The 20,534-nt window shown below is 30.8% G+C and overlaps 1 protein-coding gene across 1 annotated transcript in view; it reads right to left on the reverse strand.

Annotated features, from left to right (window-relative positions):
• LOC143085294 (protocadherin gamma-A10-like) overlaps positions 1-20,534 on the reverse strand; it is a 39,845-nt gene that overhangs the window by 4,123 nt on the left and 15,188 nt on the right. Inside the window, exons 3-5 of the mRNA XM_076261561.1 lie at positions 19,564-19,616; positions 8,341-11,294; positions 311-416 (exon numbers count right to left, since the gene is read on the reverse strand). Of these exons, the coding sequence (XP_076117676.1) occupies positions 311-416; positions 8,341-10,989 (2,755 nt within the window). The 5' untranslated portion in view covers positions 10,990-11,294; positions 19,564-19,616. The remainder of the gene's footprint in view (positions 1-310; positions 417-8,340; positions 11,295-19,563; positions 19,617-20,534) is intronic.

Consider the following 20,534-nt stretch of genomic DNA (forward strand, 5'->3'; position numbering starts at 1 on the left):
CCTCTGAGCTATATCATAAAATTCAAATATCTATCCTTGTGTTAACAAACTAGGTTAAAACACTTTTAGAAATGTCTAATAGCAATTCTAAATGACTTAACTCCCAAAATATTGTCTTGCATCCCTAATGACAATGCTACTTTCCCTAATGCAAAAAAAACCAACAAAATACTCCCTCTATCCCTACCCCTAAATTTTGTTGTTTTAAAAATATTAGTTATTACACATCAATCCAAATTATTTAGTCTTTCACACTTTTTGTTCCAAAAATGTAAATAACATTAAAACTGCATAATTTTAGATTCCTTACCTGTAGAATGTGGCGATCGACTGGTTTCATCATCACTGTTGCCACGCCCACTATCACTGGTTGATCCTATACTGTGACTATCATCTCCTTGTCTTTTATCCTTATCCTGAAAAATAGAAAAAAGATTGGTTAGGATGTAGCTATGTTGATTGTAAAGCTCACTTAAACCATTGAGAATTGTATAATCTTTCATCCTAAGATGAGTGAGGAGTTTTTTCTTATTGTTCAGTGGCAAATGTTTCATTCATAGGTTGGATTTGTTCAAAGAAGTGTTACTTGCATATTAAATAAAATTTCCTGATTCTCTGTACCTGCAGTAGGAATCAATCTGTCAGGCTTTTAGTCACAACAGTAGAATTATATTTTAATTAAAATTTAGAAAAATACATAAATTGACAAGATATTGTCAAGGTCCATAACTCTTGCCCTTAGGTCTTATAAAATTACAGGAAATAAGTAGAGACTATGTAACTAGCACATTGTGATAAAGATCTTATCAAGTTTTCCCTAACCTAAGGTCCAAAATGAGTTGTATAGAGGATAGGGTGTAGATATGGCTAGCTGTGGGTGGACTCATAGGTTTAGAGTTCTTTTTTTGAAAAGTTAAAATGGCTCTTTTCATTTAAAAAACTAAAATTTTGAATAAAATTTATGTTCGATGCTATATTCCTCACAAATTAAAGTCAGTTAGCAAAGATTTTATCAAAATACAATAAATCATTTAATTTCACTTTCCAGTGGACTTAAACACCATAGAATCTTCTTATCTTTGCTAAATAATTAATAACAAGTTTTTTTTCTTTTTTCTTTCAAAGTTTGTTTTGGTCATTTCTTTTCAAGTGGGTTGGACCTCTGACCCCAACTGGGCACAGCATTAAGGTCAGATCGAGTACAACTTCAAACATTAAGCAGCTAATTATGTACCATGTATATATAATAAACAGTATGAGTTTTTAATTAAAAAGTCAGGTACTTTTCATTATAATGTAGAAAAGCCATTGTACCCATGGATGAGTTATCAATAACAACGCCTAAGTGACTTTTTTATCTTTATGAAAAACAGGCTTTACAAACTTTATTGAATAAGTTATGAAAAGTTAGTGGTTTTTTATTATCATAAATAAAAGCATTATATTTTAGATAAGTTATCTTGCTGTTTTGTATTAGAGGGGCTTATTGTTTGCACTTTTTTCAATGGGTGTTATCATGAAAGAGAAAATCAATTTCCATGGTTAAAGTTTGTCATTTCTAAATCATCTCCGATCATTATCGCCATATTAAATATGAAATCTTTGTCAAAGTGCTGACACTTTTTATAAAAGGTGAATTAAGTAGCTGAAGTTCCACACATTATAGGCTTAGCTCTAAAAATTAAAGCTTCACAATGTTTGCATTATTCTCAGTTTATTTATCAATTTTGTAAATTATGGGGTGGCAACTCTAGATAACAAGTGTGGTTTTCTGTTAAATATTTTTATAAAATATTTTCTGACTTTGTATGACACCTAAGATGAATCAATTAAGCCAATTTGTGTCCATAAAACCAGCCTTTGTCCCATAATTGATTAGGTGAAAAGTGAGCTATTAAAATTTTATAAATTTGTAAATTCAAAGAAAGGACAAAATTCTATAAATCTTGGAACTGAACAAGGCAAAATCAATATACAGTGAAATTCTGTAGAATTGGCTAATTAATATGTTAAATGGGAAGACATGTTATAAATATTTAATTAACTTCCCGTAACAATTCATAACTATAAACCATATAGTGTTATCAATCAACTGAAAAAAGTTTCACATATTTGTTTATTAAGACCTTAAAATGGTGTAATACCTAAATACTAGTAGTTTATAACATGTACAAGGAGTCTCTATAACCTTTTAAAACTGTTGGAGGTATAGAGTAGTTAGTGGGAAGGAAGGACATTTCTGCCAGTTTCTTTATGGTAGAGTCTAGCGAGACCAGACAAACATTGGTTTGTCTGTATTTTGGTAGATATTAGAATCTAAAAGTTATCCTAGTTTCCACAAGAAGTACACCCCTTTGAGTTTCCCAATCCATCCAAACTTCTCCTTTTTTAAAGCAATTATCTGCCTACTTTATTTCTTTAAAACATATCAATCTTCAATCTAAACAAAATTAACACCACAGATTGCAAAACTATAAAATTTACTGTAATTCACATATTTTACTAATTTTTACAAATTTCATTCTAATGAAAAGCTATGTAACTCAATACAAAGAATCTGATGTCTCCAATTAACCTTTTTTTCACTTTTTTATTGTTATTTTCAGAACACAGAGAAATTCATTCATGAAGCACTTACTAACAACATGTCTGCTAATTACTATAATATTAAAACCAACTTCTAAATAATTAACATCATACTGGGTCGGAAAAATCAACCTATATCAAATTAACATGCCATGTTGACTGAATTTTTTTAATTATAAGATAAAGGGAAACAGGATTCTGCATTAATGTTTTAAATACATCTGCTTAAAAGTAATTATGTTTTCACATTGATCATTTCAAAAAGTGAAGATGAACTGAGGTGTAGTGAATTAGGTTTATACAATTCTCATGTTTGTGTCAATTAACAAGAATAAAACATGCTGTGTTTTTTCATTAGATATTAGAAGATCAGATATTACTGCACTTAGCAATGCAGAAAAAAGCTCCTTGTGCAGCAAAGTGTAAGTTTAACACTTATGATTTTTTAAGTAGACAAAAACATTAAAATTCACATTTTATTGATAACTAAACATGAAATATAGCCTCAGTATGTCAGTACTTTATCTATATCTAACTCTGATTACATCAAAATTGAAAGCCTCTCCCCGTATTTTATCTGCCACCCACTGGGTTTTGACAAATATTGACAATCTTACATCCTAAATTTTATAAATGTTCACTGAACAGCTTCCAATGCCAATCATCGAAATCATTCTTTAAGTTTTGATAAAATTTAGTAGAAAATTCAATTAACATAAGATGGTTTTCTTGTGTTCATTTCAAAATTGAAGTCATTGAACACTTGATCGACTTGATCGAGGTGTGAATTCAAAATCCTTTTTTAACAACTAAACACCATCACAGACCCTGGCAAGCTTGAAATATTTCCAAATAAACTTGTAACAATAATCAATGTGTTCAAACGCTTGGATGATCTGGCTTTTGTTAGTTTATCTGCATCTTTGGGCTTGATTAAGTTTAAATTCAGATCTTTAATTGGTGATGAAAATCTTGGATGACATCTTTCATGCCTGGAAGGTTCTTGTCAGTATGTTTTTTTGGTTTGTAATTTACAAACTATAATTTTAAGTCCTGTATAATTTTAAATATGACTCTATTACTGAATCAGCAAAGTCACGTCTTAACTGATTTTTTTTCTTTCAAATCTATAATTTACTATTGAAAATAGTTATAGTTGACATTAATAAGGAAACTTATGATTGCTTCTTGTATATTTATCTTGTGACTTTTTTATATTTAAATTAAATGATGCAGATTTTTCTGCACCAGATGCACATATATTTTAGAAGCGTTCTTGCTATTTTAAGCACATTTAAACATAATTTAACAATCTGCTGACATGTGACATATAGCAGTGAAAAAATAAAATAGATCTGTAGTAAACCAGTTGGATAAAAAACGGATTTTCTAATTAAGTTCTTTCATACAAAAGAGTAAAAGAAAACTTTAATTTATTGAAAGTGAAAGTTATTTCCTATAAATAAATTGACCAATGATAAAGATACTGCAGACTGAAACATTACATTTGTCATCTTCCTTAAATTAACTGCAGTTTTTTGTGTATATAACCTTCTGACAGAGGTAAAACAGGTAAAACAACATCATCAATAATATAAGTGATAGGATTTATGAGTTTTAAGGTGAGAATGATATTCCCTGACATTCCAAATGATGATTTCAGTGCTAATTTACCATTCCCTAGAACATGATTGATGGTGCCCCTTAATTAATGTTAAACTTGATAAACTACTGACTTATCTCCCTGCTTCATTACTTTACCACATTGAAGACTCCTAAAATGGAGAACCAACTGTCAAAATTTAAAGTCAAAAGCCCCTCCAAGATGTAAACAGAATTTTTTTTTTGATTGTTTAAGTGCGAGTGCTTCATTTTTATGAGTTTTTGTTTTCAAGTAGTGCCAAAAATTAGTCTTTCAATCATTGACTATCTATATGGGTGACCAGATACAAGGGTTAATGTCTGGTGTAGTAAAAACATGCACACTTTAAGCATTAGCATTATCTACCACTGCAGACTTTTAATGTCTGTGGTTAGAAAAAAATCTGACAAATTTTGAAACGTCAAGTCTCTTTCACTATGTTCTAATTGTCCCTCAGACAGTTGGGCTGTTCTGTTTAGGCCATTTTGGTTTTCTTAATCATTTTTCTAAAACTTTGGTTTCTAGCATGCCCAATAAATAGTTTTAAAGTGATGTGTGCATAGAAAATCCTATCATATCTTGAAGGAGAATTAAATTTGATTTAAAATTTCCCAATTTGAGTCCTTATCAGTATTGCTATCAAACAATGAATTAGAAACGGAAATAATTTTTCTTCTCTTACCATGCTTACCCATTAAAAACATGTTTTCAATCATCAAGAGCCAAACTATGCTAATTACAACAAGTAACATTTTTAGATAGAAACAAATGCACTATTAATTGCATGTTTCATTTCAAATCTGCCTGTCTTGACATTGAGAATGTTATGGTTGGTTTGTGTGAAGCAATACAACTGAAGTGAACCACCTAATCCAGTACACCTTCTAGGACACACTATCTCTCTAATAGTTTATCTTTAGACCTGTTGTCTGGATTGATAATTATAATAATCACAAAAGTATCTTCATTTTTTAAAGCTTATGTCAGAATGTCATTTACAAAGGTGAGACATCTTTAAGTTTTTTTGCTATTACACACTGGTGTACTCATTAACATTCTACAAGATCTGTGCATAAAAGAGTGATTCAAAATCTGTTATTTTTTCAATGATGGGCATGTCTAAAGGACAGGTGCAAGGGTTGGACTATACATTCCATAAATCTGATTTCAGAGTACATACTTATCATTTATGGATTTGTTGAACCTATGGTATCTGCTAATTTAAGTCCTGTCTATAATCTTTTGGATAAAACCATAAACAAATATATGGGCTTTGCTCATTGTTGAAGGCCGTACGGTGACCTATAGTTGTTAATGTCTGTGTCATTTTGGTCTTTTGTGGATAGTTGTCTCATTGGCAATCATACCACATCTTCTTTTTTATATATACAGATGCACAGACATATTTGTCTTTTGTTGAAAGACTTCATGTTGACATTAAGATATATTTTAGTGCTTTGTTTTGTAAGGTTGCTGTCAAATACCCAATATCTTCTTCATTTCAAAAATTGTTCTATGTCTTGTCCGTCTCCTCACGTCATTCTAAAATCTTTTTTTCAATCATGAGGGATTTATATTTATAACAACTCGGTTGTAAAAAATATAAACACTAAAATTTATATTAGCATGTTGTTTTGGGAAATTTTAATTCATTAAAACAATTATTTATTAGCTAAAACTACAGATTGGAGTTAACAGAAGTTCACAAACTATTTGCTCCAAGAGATAAAACTCTAGTTTAAGAGCACCTCAGACTCATAAAATTCAGGATTTCTGTTGTAATCTTGTTTACAAAATATTTATGTTCCTACAGATCTGTCAGATTTTCTAATGTCAGTAGCAGTTAAGAGCTTATCAAAGAGATAGCCACCAATGTGAATGGGCCTAATAGGCAAAGATTTTTTTATCATGTCTTATCTTGGTATCTTGTAAAACAAGTTACTGCTCTTTAGATTCAGCTGAAGATAAACTGCTAAATGAATGAGATCTCAGTTAGTTGTATGTTGGAAATGAAGTTGAGTCCAGTCCATGGACCCAGCTCACATTTTCACTTTTGCCCCAAATCTTTCTGCAGCATTAACTGCTTGAGGAATGTACATAAAACTTATTCTGACATTAGGGCATTAAAAAATAAAGTTGAGAATTAAAGATATTTTAATGAGGCTGGAAAATGACAGGGTTAACACTTAATAATTTAGATCTGACCAGATTTCATCTCTGTGTACCACTGTTTATGTTGACAGTATAATGATCACCTGTCCTCCAAGTTTACAAATTCAATACCAGTGGAGGGATGTTTGGCTAGTACTTAAAAACACAGGATTTTTTTCACCTGTCCAGTTTAGGAAATCAAATATAATCCTGTCCAAATAAGTCATTGAGAAACAATTTGACCATCAATGAATTGAGGATATTAAACTTATGGTATAACGTCCAGATTTCACATGAAAGAAAAACACAGGTCTAGAAATGTTTCAAGAGAGTTTTAAAATAAATAGTTCTCAACCCACTAAATATGTTTTAGAGAAATTTTCAAACTTTTTGAACATAACAAGATTCCAACCGTTTGCATTGTACTCTATAAGAATATAAGAAAAAAAAGTTGAATTTGTCTTTTATAGTAACTATTTAAGAATTTTCCATGAACCAAATTAACACTGCACTGATGTCAGCAGTCTCTTTACATTTTGAATGAAAATAAGATCTAGAAAACTAATTTGTTTCACTATAACAAAATTATGATTGTAGTTTGCTTCTTTTATTTTAGTTAATGCAAACCTTAAATTGTTATTTCATAGAAATCAAATAAATTAACTTTTATAAACCTCTCTATTTACATATCATTAATGAAAATAATTGGTGAAAGACAAAATGTAATTATCTTATCAGTAATCGGCTGTGTTATCACGGGGCACTGAACTACACTTGGAGTTATCTGCTACTGAAACTTGTTTTTTCCTCAAATTAGAGATAAGCTGAAATTTTAAAGACTTTTAGAAGCCAGCATTTAATTAGGCACTAGGTTGAAACTGACAACTTACATGCAGCTTCTTGTATTTTACAAAGAGTCCATAATTGTTGTTTTATTAGCGGTAAAGAAAAGTTATCAGTATTTTAAATGTTTAGGGTGTTTGTGTAACAGGCTACTTAGATTGTTAATAAACTTTAAGTGATATATTTGTACAACAATTAATTGAATTTATCTACTCATGTTAATTTGGCAGACTTTGCAAATGTAAAATTGGCGAAAAACAAAACAATTTGAAAATCCAAACTTTTTAAAACTTCACAATTTTCATAAACAGATATTGATCAAGTGTTCAAACTTTATATACTGAAGAGGATTTTTATTGCAATGTTTTTACAGATAAACCGTAACCTTGTTCATGCTATTATAGCTGTTTAATGGTGCTTTATAGATTTATATCAATCCCCCTACAACATACATTTATTACAGAAATATATCATATCTAATTTATTTTTAACTTCTAGTATCTGTTAAAACAATTTGGAATGGCAAAAAAACTGATTTTCAAAACCATTTATCTACCTCATCTCCAGGGAATGAAAACACCTGGCATAAAAAATATCAATAGTTCTGTCAGGTAGAAGGTTTTTACATTTCAGAGATTTAACTTGGGTATACATTTGCTCAGGGAATTCAGATTAGAAGGAATGTGTACTTGTTAAAATGCTCATTCAAAGAAATGAAGTCAAATTTATAGAAACTTTATCCTTCTCAAAAAAAGATAATTTCAACACAACTCTTAAATGACAAAGAACTGAAAAACTTCTAATCAAGAACTAATATTAATGAAAAGGGAACTTGGGCCCTGAGAATATGAACAAATTATTAAAAGATTATCTAAAAAAACTAACAAAAAATTTGATGATTTAAGAAATATTACTCCCCCTTAATTTCTATTTATGTTGGGGACATATATTGGTTAAAAAAAAGGATTTTACTTCAGAGCCACATATGCTTGGTATTGGATCTATTTTTCTTTCATGTAAAAGACTACTATCACCACCCAAACCATAGTGACAAGAAGCAATGGCGATTGACACCAGAAAAAGACATCTTATATTGAGACTATAATAAAAAGACTTACCACAAACATTTTATCAAATGGATGGTTGGTCTTTGAAGGAAGCTGTAAAGCATCTATGTGATCCTGATCATCATCAATGGAGAAACTGACTTCCTTCTTTTTCTTCTTGTCGCTACAGAGAATAGAATCATCTGGAAGTGAGAAAACTGTCACACTCGGGTCAATCACATGTCCACCAGAATAATAATCTGACTTTGATTTAGTCGCTTTGGCATTTCTATCAACTCTCCGTAAGAAAATTATAACGGCAATGATAATTGTCGATGCTACGATTGTCAATGATACAAGAACAATCACTATAACCATGTTTGTAGTGTTAGATGCAGCAGTTTGTTCTCCTGTTCCTATTACAACTGTCAAGGTCATAAAACTTTTCTGGGGATAAACACCCTTGTCAGATACCTCTATTTCTAAACTGAACGTGGTCCCTGGCTTCACATCTATGTCTTTTTCTAAAAATATAGCACCACTTTGAGGATCTATAGAGAAATATGCAGCAGTATTTAAAATGGAAAATACCAAATCACTATTTTTATCCTTGTCTTTATCGTAAGCTACAACAGTGGTAATGATACGACCAGCTTTAGATGACTGACTGATAGAGAAAGTATTGTTGGCATAGTTAGGACCTTTGATTTCTGGACGGTGGTCATTCATGTCTTTCACTGTGACTACAACACTAGCAGTACTAGTTCTTGGAGGATACCCTAAATCATAGGCTATCACATAAAATCCATATGATGGCTGTGTTTCTCTATCCAGTACCTTGTTCGTTGTTATCTGACCATGTGGTAGTACTAGGAATGGCAAGTCAATGGGTGTACCTTTAGGTAGATTAAACACTATTTTTGCATTGTCAGCTTCATCAAAATCTTGTGCAAAAAGCTGTCCTATTTCAATTCCTGACTCTTTATTCTCAAAAACTTCCATTGGAAATACTTCTTTCTCAAACTTTGGTGAATTATCATTCAGATCTAAAATCTTAACTACTATATCTGCAGTACCAGTCATTGATGGTGTCCCCTGATCAATAGCAAAGATCTTGGTTGTTATAGTTGGTGTTTGTTCCCTGTCTAACTCAATACCAGCTCGTACTACTCCTGTTGTTGAATCTACAGAGAATATTTTACTCCCCTCATTGTCAAGGAAATAGTAAATTTCTGCATTTTTACCTTGGTCACTGTCTATAGCAAATACCTGTACAATTACATCTCCTTTCTTGTTCCCTTCAAAGATTGTCTCCGTGTATTGAATAGATGAAAATTTTGGCGGACTATCATTTTCATCATCAATTTCAATGTTAAACTCAGATGATACATTAAAAGGTGGCTTTCCGTTATCTTGACATGAAATTGAAACACGGTGGTTTGCAATTTGCTCACGGTCAAGTTTTTGCTTCACAACAACATTATATTCCTTATTCCCAAGTAACATCAATTCGAAATAGTCCGACATCATTGTACAATAGACATTACCATTATCCCCTGTGTCATCATCGTGGACGGCAATGTGAGCAACGGCAGTTCCTTTATTTGCGTACTCTGTGATATGAGCTACATTTGAGCCAGATAAAAGGTTTACTACAATTACAGGTGCACTATTTCCCACATCTTCAACAACTACTATAACACGAGTTTGTGATGTTAGAGGCTGATCGGCAGTGTCACTAGCCTCTATTATTATTTGATATTTTTTCCCTGGTGCATATGAAAGTTTTTTAGAGACTCGTAATTCCCCGGTTAAATGATCTATTGAAAAGAGGTTAAGAATTGTGTCAGACTGATGAGACGAAAGCCTGTAAGTCACCCTACCATTATCACCTTCATCAAGATCTACAGCTTTGATGGTGCCGATAACAGAGCTAATGTTTACATCCTCCTTCACGGTGATGTCATATTGAGGTTTCTCAAAGTTTGGCGGGTTGTCATTGACATCAGTGATGATTATGTTAGCGAAAAGAGTACCAGATTGTGGAGGTGACCCGCCATCTTTGGCAACAATTTCAAGTTGATAAGAACTCTTTGTCTCACGGTCCAAGGTTTTTTCCACTTTCAATCGGACAATTGAAGTTCCATCCAATTTTTTCTCAAATTCTATCGAAAACGGTGTGTTGGCAGGAGACACCTGATAAGTTTGGAGGGAATAAGTATCACTAGTGTCTCTGTCTCTGGCGCCATCTATTGTTACCTTGGTACCAACTAAAGATGCTTCTGATAAAGACAAAGTTATGTTTGGTTTATCGAAAACAGGAGCATTGTCATTCAAGTCATTAACATTAATTTTTACTGGAATTTTTAGGAAGAAACTGGTCCTCGTAGATTGAACAGCTATATCTAAGCTCAGTGAACAAATTTTAGTAAATTCACAAACTGATTCCCTGTCTAAAATGCCTTTTGTTTCCAATCTGCTCGTTCTTTCGTCTATCTTGAATAGGGATAAAATCTGGCTATCTGTTCCGAGAAATGTATATTTAAGATTTCCAAAGTCATCCTTCCCTGCTAAGTCCTTTAAGTTAGTACTATTAGATATAGTTCCTATGTATGTTGCAGGGGTGTCTGTTTCGTCAACATTGTAAACCACAGAATTTCCATCAACTACAGAATAAATGTTTAAAAGAAGAAAACACTGAAAAACATGAATTGCTGCCATTTTCAGTATTTAACTATCAGCATGGCCTGGAAATGTAAGTTGATAATAAGTATGTCTGATTTACGTACTTTTTATATGGTCGCTTTTTCCTATTCTAATTAATAGTAGTCCTTTTAAATAATGATGACACTGTTTCGAATAGGAATAATTCTTTCATTAAAAATCCAATATCTTAATAAGAAGCACTGTTTAACTAGTTCTTGACAAGTCTACAAAGATTCACAACATCAGAGACAGGGACAGTCAACTAATCCTCTATGTTGAAGCAGGAATCACGGCTCATCAGACCACCACTTCTAACAAATCTGTAAATGTAATATTGGAATAAATATTTACATTTAGTTTTATACACAAAAGCACAACAATGGAACTTTGAGCTAATTGTTTACAATTATAATAAGTAAACATAACCATTGCTCTATAGACATGAAAAAGTTAAATCCGTTTTCTTTTGAGAAAATTTGTTGAATGTTTGTAAAACTAATACAGAAAATTCCTCAATTGTTGAAAAGTACAATTTATACATCCCCCTATTGAAGCAAACTATACCTGCCTACAAATCGTGAAATCAATCAACAAGTTTACAAAGTGACTGAGAAATGTTTTCAAACTTGTAATTAACTCAGCTGGCTTCTGTGTGATCTTCTGTCAATAACACACTTAGCTCCTCCTTCTGACATACCTCTAATCCAATGAAAGGCTTAGGAAACATACAATTTTATTTCTTTCTGATTGACAATTTATTACTATTATTACCATGCAAGGTGCCCCACATGCTTTTAATCATGAAGTATGAAATATTGATGAAGGTCATAATTGTTTTATTTAAATATAAGGTGGCTACTGTGTAAGTTTATAGATTTTAATTGAAATTTGAGTATCTGTCTATAATTATCACCCAATTCTTTTTTAATACAACTTGAGAAAACCACACCTTCAAACAACTAGCTAAAGTCAAAATTAATTTTAAACTACAACAGTAAAATAACTGTTTCCAATGTTTAAGTTTATTCAATTATATTATAATTTATATCTTTTTGTAAACACTGATAACAGTGTTTTATTTTTAAGTCAAAATAATACTTTTCGTCTTCTATATCAAATTGTCTGATCATTCATTTCTTATCACCTTTAAGTTTTGATATTTTTCAGTAGAAAGTTCAATAATTGGTCTAATCAAAATAAGTGCTATCAAATTCATCAAGAAACTGACATTTTATTTTGAGATTGATTATCTATTATTATATTATGCAACATACAAAATATATATTGATAGAAAAATAAGGCATTTTAAAAACATTGTCACATTTCATCTATCAATCAAAATCTGACATCGATAATTCATTTATTGATATAAGCTCAGGTTTATGATAAAAAAAATATCTAAAATATTAATAATATTCAGCTTAAATATCCTAAGTACATGGACTGAATAAATTATTTACAAACAAGAAAAAAAATCCAATAAAAATTGTATGTCCTTCATTAGAAATTCAAAAACACATAAATAACCAGTATTTTTCCATAAAATGTCAATTTGTATATTTATTTCTTTGCTAATTTGTGGGACAATACATACATCACATTTTTTAGTATGCAAAAAATCTAATTTTCTCAGGTATTTAACCCAAAATAAAATAAACTGGTTGTGGAGTGGTGGAGAGGACAAATTTATATAAAGTAAAATAATACATACATGTAAGGATAACCAGCATCAACTAACGGGCTGTTTATTTGGTAAAGTTTTTTGGTAAAGTTTCTTATGTTATTGAGGTTATGTGTGTAGGGATTTGCATCATGCACTTCTGTGTTTTTCCAAGAATTTAAAAAGAGCACCATGGAAATTAACATAGCACTGGTTTTCCAAAAAATATAGCCCCTATACATTCTATTATAAATTCAACCAAGATAGACCCATGGTAGAAAATATAGCACTCAGTTACAACCAAGAACCAAAGGGACAGCAACTCATCGACACCAAGGATATCTAGAGACTGTATGCAACATATATGAAGTTTTTTTGGGAGAGGAAGGATTTCATCAAACAAATCATTTTCATTAGAATGGTCTTTACAAGCAAAACACTCAAATGTCAGCAAAAAAACCTTACCTTTCAATTAAAGTCAATGGTTCTACTTCCAAACTCACTTAACCTTATGTTTTGAAGTCCCCATATCAAATTTTATGCATATATACAAACTTCAAGATAACTTTTTTAAAGGAAAGTAAATGCCATTTTAACCAGATAAAGTGCAAGTTTCTCACCTTTATGAAGACTAATGGTTAAGTAACCAGGTGTGCTTGTTTCAGAGGATTACTTGCATCTTTTAAACAACCTAGTATAATCTTTGTCCCTATCAACAGATTATTAATATTAAGCTCAATATTCTTGTTGCTAAAATAATTCTTATATATATATCCTTAAACTTCATAGTTTCATCTATAAGACAACTGACCTATTATGGAAAAGTGAAGTTGTCTTCATTACGTTCATTACCATTACTGAATGCTATTTCACTACTCAGTGGTGGACAGCAGTAGATAAATATATATAAGAAATATTTAAACTGCAAACAGGGGTTATTTGAAACTTGCCATTGTTTGTGAATAATTATTTTACATACTTTTTTACTTTTTCCTTCTTATACATTTCTTTTTTTTTGGGGGGGGGGGGGGAGGGGTGAGTCGGGAATAGGAAATCTTTGAATATGTCAGTCAGTTACCCCTCCCAACCCCATCCCCTTGCTTCTCCCTTTTCTCTTCATGTAAAAAAGAGTTCAATCTGTTTATAAACTAAAAATGCATTATGCTCACAATTTAGGATCGCAGGAATTACCAAAAATATAAGTTCAACATATTGTTACACCCAACATTACCAACTCCTCCAAGAAAAAAAACTATTTTAACAAACCAAAACAAAAAGCAACTACCTTTGTTCAGTTGCATTTCAATAATTAATGCCGATTCTTTTTGATGATAATATCTTTAATTGCCTCCAGCCTATTAAAGTGCTCTTCAGCAACCATTTGCATAATATCAACATTTAAATCAACAGATTCATAGCAGATATAAACTTTAAAGGTACCAGATGCTCTTTAGTTTGACCAAAATCCATACAACATGGACAGTAACATCTGCATGATGGTAATACTGTTATAACTTAGAAATGTTTGCATGTAATTCCCCCCCCCCCCCTTTTTTTTTGAAAACATTTCCAGTTTTTTTTTTTTTTTTACAAAAGCCAAAATTGAATAAAAATTGCAATTAAAAACAGTATCTGATATTCTTATTTGTTGTTTTGAAAGAAGTGCTGAGAAAGAAAAAAATACTTTACCTTATGTATATATAAGTATTGGTCCCAAATTTAACCAAAATACAGAACAAGAAACTTAATGATCCTTCTTAACCTTAATCTCACATATGACTAAAAATGTGTCATCTTACAATCCTAAATAAATAAAATTTACCCCCAAAAACTTGTAGATTAATATTTTGATAAAATTTAACAATGACTAATAAGCAAAAAGTACCACCAGCACTGAGCTGGTCGCTACATAGTAGGAAAACCAGATGCCAGATTACTGCTAGGCCCTGAAGGTACCTTCGGGACCTACACAGGTGATTATCAGCTGATTAAGATCAAAACATGAGGACCACATGTCATCTGGAGGGAACTCAAAACTGGTATTTAGGACTTGTAAAGAAGTTTGTGAAATAAAATAATGTTTTGACACTTTGTGTGTGAAAAACAGAACCTGTTTTTGAATTCGTCTGATTGTAAGCAGGATTATCAAATTAAATAAGTGTCAAGGGTTGTAACTGACAACTTAACAAGATTATTTTAAGTCCCTTTTCTGGAATCTTAAAACATTGATTATTATTTCATATAACATAATTTTTTTATAAAAATTAAGATGTGATATCAGACTTCTTTCAAAAATCAATTACAATTTTGTTTAGTACAAAGCCATTTAATCGTCATGCTTATTTGAACTATTGGAATCAAAGAAAGATGCTGAGCAAACAGCACTAAATAGAAGAATGGAATTAACATCTATTAGACAGGCAAACCAACCCTACAGAAAAAAAATACAATATGAAAAGTTTAGCATCAAATTCTTTTGTTGAGATTTGAAAGATCATGAACCCTTTGAAACCCCGGAAATAAGATGAAATTAGTCTCCTAATAACTTTTAACACTCAAATTCTCTTTAGTCATAATAAACACTTATTTAACAACAGGTAAACATTTCATGGATCATTTGAGAACGTAGGTCACACAATGGAGGATATCATTCTTTCCGATCAGGACCATGGAGGATTGTCTTTCTCTGGGGGCAGACATTATATAGCATGTGTTCACACGATTTAGATTCAATATTCTAAGATAGAATCTTGTTACAAAAGGCATAAGTTACTAAGTTTATATTTTGCCAGGTTTATAACAATTAACTTTGTAGTAATCGTATCATTCTTTCCATTCAGAATTAACATGCAAATTATATCCCTAAAAATAATTTAAAACAAAATTTTAGGTTTACAAGATTTGACTTTTAGAAGCATACTGAAAACGTATGTTGTAATGTTAAATGTATAAATTGAATGTTTTTGTATTATATTTGACATGTTCACCTGTTATTACTAAAACATCTGGAAGGTTAAAAAAAATCCACATCCAGGAGTTGTCAGTATTCCTCACATACTTTGAAAAAGTGCCAAAAAAGCCTTAATTCAAATCAGTCTTGCTATCTGTGCAAACCAACCAGCCTTAAATAAACTACTGACTAACCAAACTAAATATGACAGCTTTCAATTAACTTTTTTCGCATTAAATTTAGATTTTTTACACTATATAGTTTGAACAAGAAATAATTTTATGATCATACCTTTGTCCAGATGATATAAATCTAATGCATTTACTATGAGGTTGCATTTTTATCAAACTGTCAGGTATATTTCATTTTGTTTTTAATGAACTTATGCCATAATATGATACATGTATAACAATTAGGGTTTTGTTAAAACCTTTACATCACTAAATGAATCTTTTCAAAAGAAGAAATTTCAATTTGACAACTGGGACTATTATGTAAGATAATATTCCTACTTTATGAGATGATATATCTGTTTCAAAATAACAGAAGTCATTATATTTGTAAATAAAGAGAGAATGTTTAATCCAAGGATTAATTTCATATGCCAAAACTTGATACACTATTAGAAATTTCATACAAAATATGATAAAATAAAAGTAGTTTTTAAACAAAATCCCTTTATTGAAACTTGTCAAGATATAAACCGATGATGAATTCAACTTATTTGACATATGCCCAAATTAGCCTATTTTATTTGTTATGTAAGATTTAACATTGGAACCATGATAATTCATACCTACAGTTAGGAAATGATCCTTCAATTCCAGTATCAATTCAAAGATTATTCTTTCTAGCTTAAAGGAAACAACCTTAGTTTTGCCACAATTTTTAAATAAATAACTGTGAAAACTCTACATTCATATTTTATTCAATTTGTTTGTTTTGAAAAAAGGGACATAGATAATACATATTTATAATCTTTCAATATTTTCTTATACTCTTCTTTGAAGGGCTTCCTAAGTATTTTAGTCATAACAATTAGCTGTTTATCTGTTAATTACGGGTAGGTAACATGAAAGGATTGTAAACACAACAAAGTGTTGAAGGTAATGGGATCTGTTTGTTTAACTTTTGTTGGATTAAACACAGCTTTTTGATGTTATTGAATGCCTTGTATGTTTATATAAATAAATTAAGTATTAACTTTTAATTGTCCATGAAAATATGCTTATCCTTAACCTATACAAAGGTCAAAGTGTAAAGGAATTTGTAAATGTTCAAAATCCAATAAAACTGCTTAGACAAAGCCTGTTACAAGGGATATGTAATAGTTATTTTAATATGTTAAATTCACATGAAATACACTTTACTTTTCCTGCATATTTTATTATTTATAAAAATATTTTGTCTGGAATTAATCAGTTGTTTGAAAATTAGCATTTCCTTTCCCACAAATCTACATAAATTCCTATTATTTATCTACATATTTTATAGTATTACTTGCACTCTGGATGCCTGAAGTTAAACTTTTTATTTCAAGGATCATTATTCATCAAATTCACTCCATCTTGGGATATTTAAAAAAAAAAGTACATTTTCTTCTGCAGACCCTTAGGTTATGGGAAGCCTTAACACACATTTTTGATCATATTTGAAAGCAGTCAAAACTTTGCCTATAGTTTCTGCAAAACACAAGCTTATTGCTGAAACAATTTTAATTGAAATAATTTGCAATATGGGAAAAGGCCCCGTCTCAAAATCTAGTTTTCATTCAGAAAGTTAAATTGACTGGAATATTTGACATCAGTTTTTGTGCTGAAAATTTTTAGTAAATAGGAAGACGTTACAAAAGCCATTCATTTTCCCTATTAATAGATTTGATGACATGCTGAATCGTTGTTCTAAATCATTTATATTCCTAATTTCCAATAATACTATAGACTTCTATTATCAAGGAAATCATCTGCCATACAGAATGAGATATCAATTTTATTGTCCCATCAATGTTTGATTCTATTTAATAAAGCCAGATAATTCTTCCCAACCTAACACTACATTATTTACATGGTTCGGGTCATCTTGATCAGCTAGCCAACAGTCTATCGAGCTTTTGGGAAACCACAATAGCTATGAAATCATCAATAGATTTCTTCAATACTACCACCGACTTAACTTAACCAGGGACAATAAGACCAATCGACAAACAATCGTCAAATCGACACTTTGAATCTTTTTTATATCTAAATCTGTAACAGTGTTAGTCACTTCAAAGATATTCTTTTATTTTCGATCAGATATCGTTAAAATTGTAAAAATCTTCATTAACTGGTCTTTGGAGATAACATTCATAAGCTGTCCTCCTTGGATTAATGTTTTAATTAATGCGTGGTTTAACGGTGTGAGAACTTAAGATGTCAACAGTTACAAAAAGAAAGATTTCAAGATAAAATTCAACTATAGGTAAAATATATAACCGGTAGTGAGTAATTAGTTAGGTGTTAAATGAATTGAAAATAAAATAAACAATGGGTCAAATTTTACAAACACAAAAACCCTAAATTTCCCACATTTTTCCCATTTTGAGAGGTTGAGAAAAAATTAATCGGAAATGCCTGAAAGTCTTCAGAAAGTAGTTACAATGTACTGGTAAAACTATGGTTTATTACAGTTTCAGTAATGATTTTTTTTTTAATGTTCCAATTTCATGGTTAACAAAAGCTGGAAACTAGAACAAAAAGTCACAAACCCTAATGAGTAACATCCATCACACAACACTGAGTGCTGGTACGTCATTAAATATGGCAGTCCAACAGCCAACGCCTAGAAGAACCTGATATTTGAGTTGGTAATACATGTAATGAATTTTGCTGCAAAATTTGAAGTCCTTTTCAAAAACATGTAGTTATGTAGATAGAGTCTCACCATTTCTCCCTATCTGTTTCAAAAAGTCACTCCCCCCTATGATTCTGAAGAAGTGAGGGTGTCTAAGAGTATTGTTAATAGTACCCCTACCTAAAGATCATTTTGCCATATCTCTCAATACAACTTATACAGGTCTCTAGATTAAATTCAACTTGTACCATGATTGAATAGAGTGAAAAATTATAAGATGCCCCATATATATTAAAATATTGAACAATGAAGAGCATGGTTCCACCCTGTGTCATGATCTCTGGTAAAGAAACACATACTATTTCGTCTCTGACAGAAACTATATTGCATGTTATATTTTTCCATGTTGAAATTATAGAAACACAAGATATTTTTTCGATAATTAAATAATATTACAGGAAAGAAAAATTAAAAAAAAAAATTTAAGTATGAAAATTTAACTTACAAATTTTGAACCTTTTTCAATGCAGAGAAAAGCACTACTGAATATACTACTATCTTCAGAGATTTAAACACATCACATAAATTAATTAAAATGTACAATATTATCTGACTTAGAAACCTAGTGACAGTGGTCTAAATCAATGTCTGAACTCAGAATGAATACAACTGGTCATCTTATCTCAGACCTACTTCATATGCTCCAAGTATCCAAAAGTGTACGGACCAAGATATTAAAACTCTACAGACAAATGGCGATTTTCTTTTGTGTGTCTGTCAGGAATGGATTAGACAAATGTCATCTTGAATTGCAATAAATTTGTACTGTAAATTTGATATTCATTTTAACATACTTGAAATTTAAATTTCCTGTAATTTTTGTATGTAATTGGATTCTAATGTTACATAATGATTAACTGATAAATTTCAAGTCTAAATATGTAATTTACTAAAATGTAAATAATAGGTTTAAGTATTGATAAACGGTATCAAACATCCTCTAAAGCCTGTCTGCTAAACAACAATTTACAGTAATAATTTTAGGTGCAACTTCCTTGATATCAGTTCAAACCTTCCCTTTGCACAGAGGCACATTTAAATCTAACAATTTTGTATTTGCAATTGCTTATTTAAATCGTCATCTTACCTTTAACATGCAACTGTTTCTTTTTCTTTTCTTGAGCGAAAGTGTATACGAAACTGTAAAATAAAAAATAATTCTGATTGATCTAAAAATATAAGCATGACAGAGCATTGTGAAATTGTTATAAGGACATGAAATGGATTATTTTTTTTTTGCAAGAAAGAATTTAAAAAATCTGAATTGTTTGATGCTTACCAAACAAATACTTTGATGATGAGAAAACTTGAAAATTGGATGGAAATACCGAGCACTTCAACTGCCAAGCATCACCTAATGTCTTTATGTATGTCCTACTACCTTCTACAATTTCCTAACATCTGAATACAAAACATAACAGGACAGACAAATAAATTTTTAATCTGGTCAATAGATTCCTTCTAAAGGACAGTTCTATACACAATCAGGGAGAGAGTTAATTAAGTGGCTCACCACAGAGATAATCGTAATAATAATAGTACTCTAAATACTTATATTCACTGAAGGGGCTACTTATCTTTACTAAGTAGGGATGATATGATTTAGAGATATAGCGGGTTTGTATTGTTGGTCATATCCAGTCTTTTCAAATTTTTAGATTTAAAATGATAGAGCCTGTAATTAGAAGCAAAGCCGCATGGCCTGCAGACCAGAACTGCATGCTGTTTTACAGCCAAAACATAACAGGACCTAAGCCAAAAATTAAAACCTTCAATTTAGTGGTTATATTTTGGGAAAAGGAAGTCACAAGACTAGACATGGGAAAGAGGGTTGGACCATATATGTTTTGTTGCTTTATTACCTCAAGGTTTCCTAAATTTGGAATCAGAAGATAAAGCTTTGTTTCTTTTATTCCAAGGATTTATGAAAAACAGATTATTGTATTAAAGTCACAGAAATCGCATTAGTAAAATGTTTTTATTTTTTTCTTGTGTGGGATGCAGGATTAAAATATGTTTCGTTTTCTTTTTTACCTGACCTTAGAAAAAAAGTCAAGG

The sequence above is a fragment of the Mytilus galloprovincialis genome, chromosome 8, assembly GCF_965363235.1.
Source record: "Mytilus galloprovincialis chromosome 8, xbMytGall1.hap1.1, whole genome shotgun sequence".
Taxonomy (NCBI): domain Eukaryota; kingdom Metazoa; phylum Mollusca; class Bivalvia; order Mytilida; family Mytilidae; genus Mytilus; species Mytilus galloprovincialis.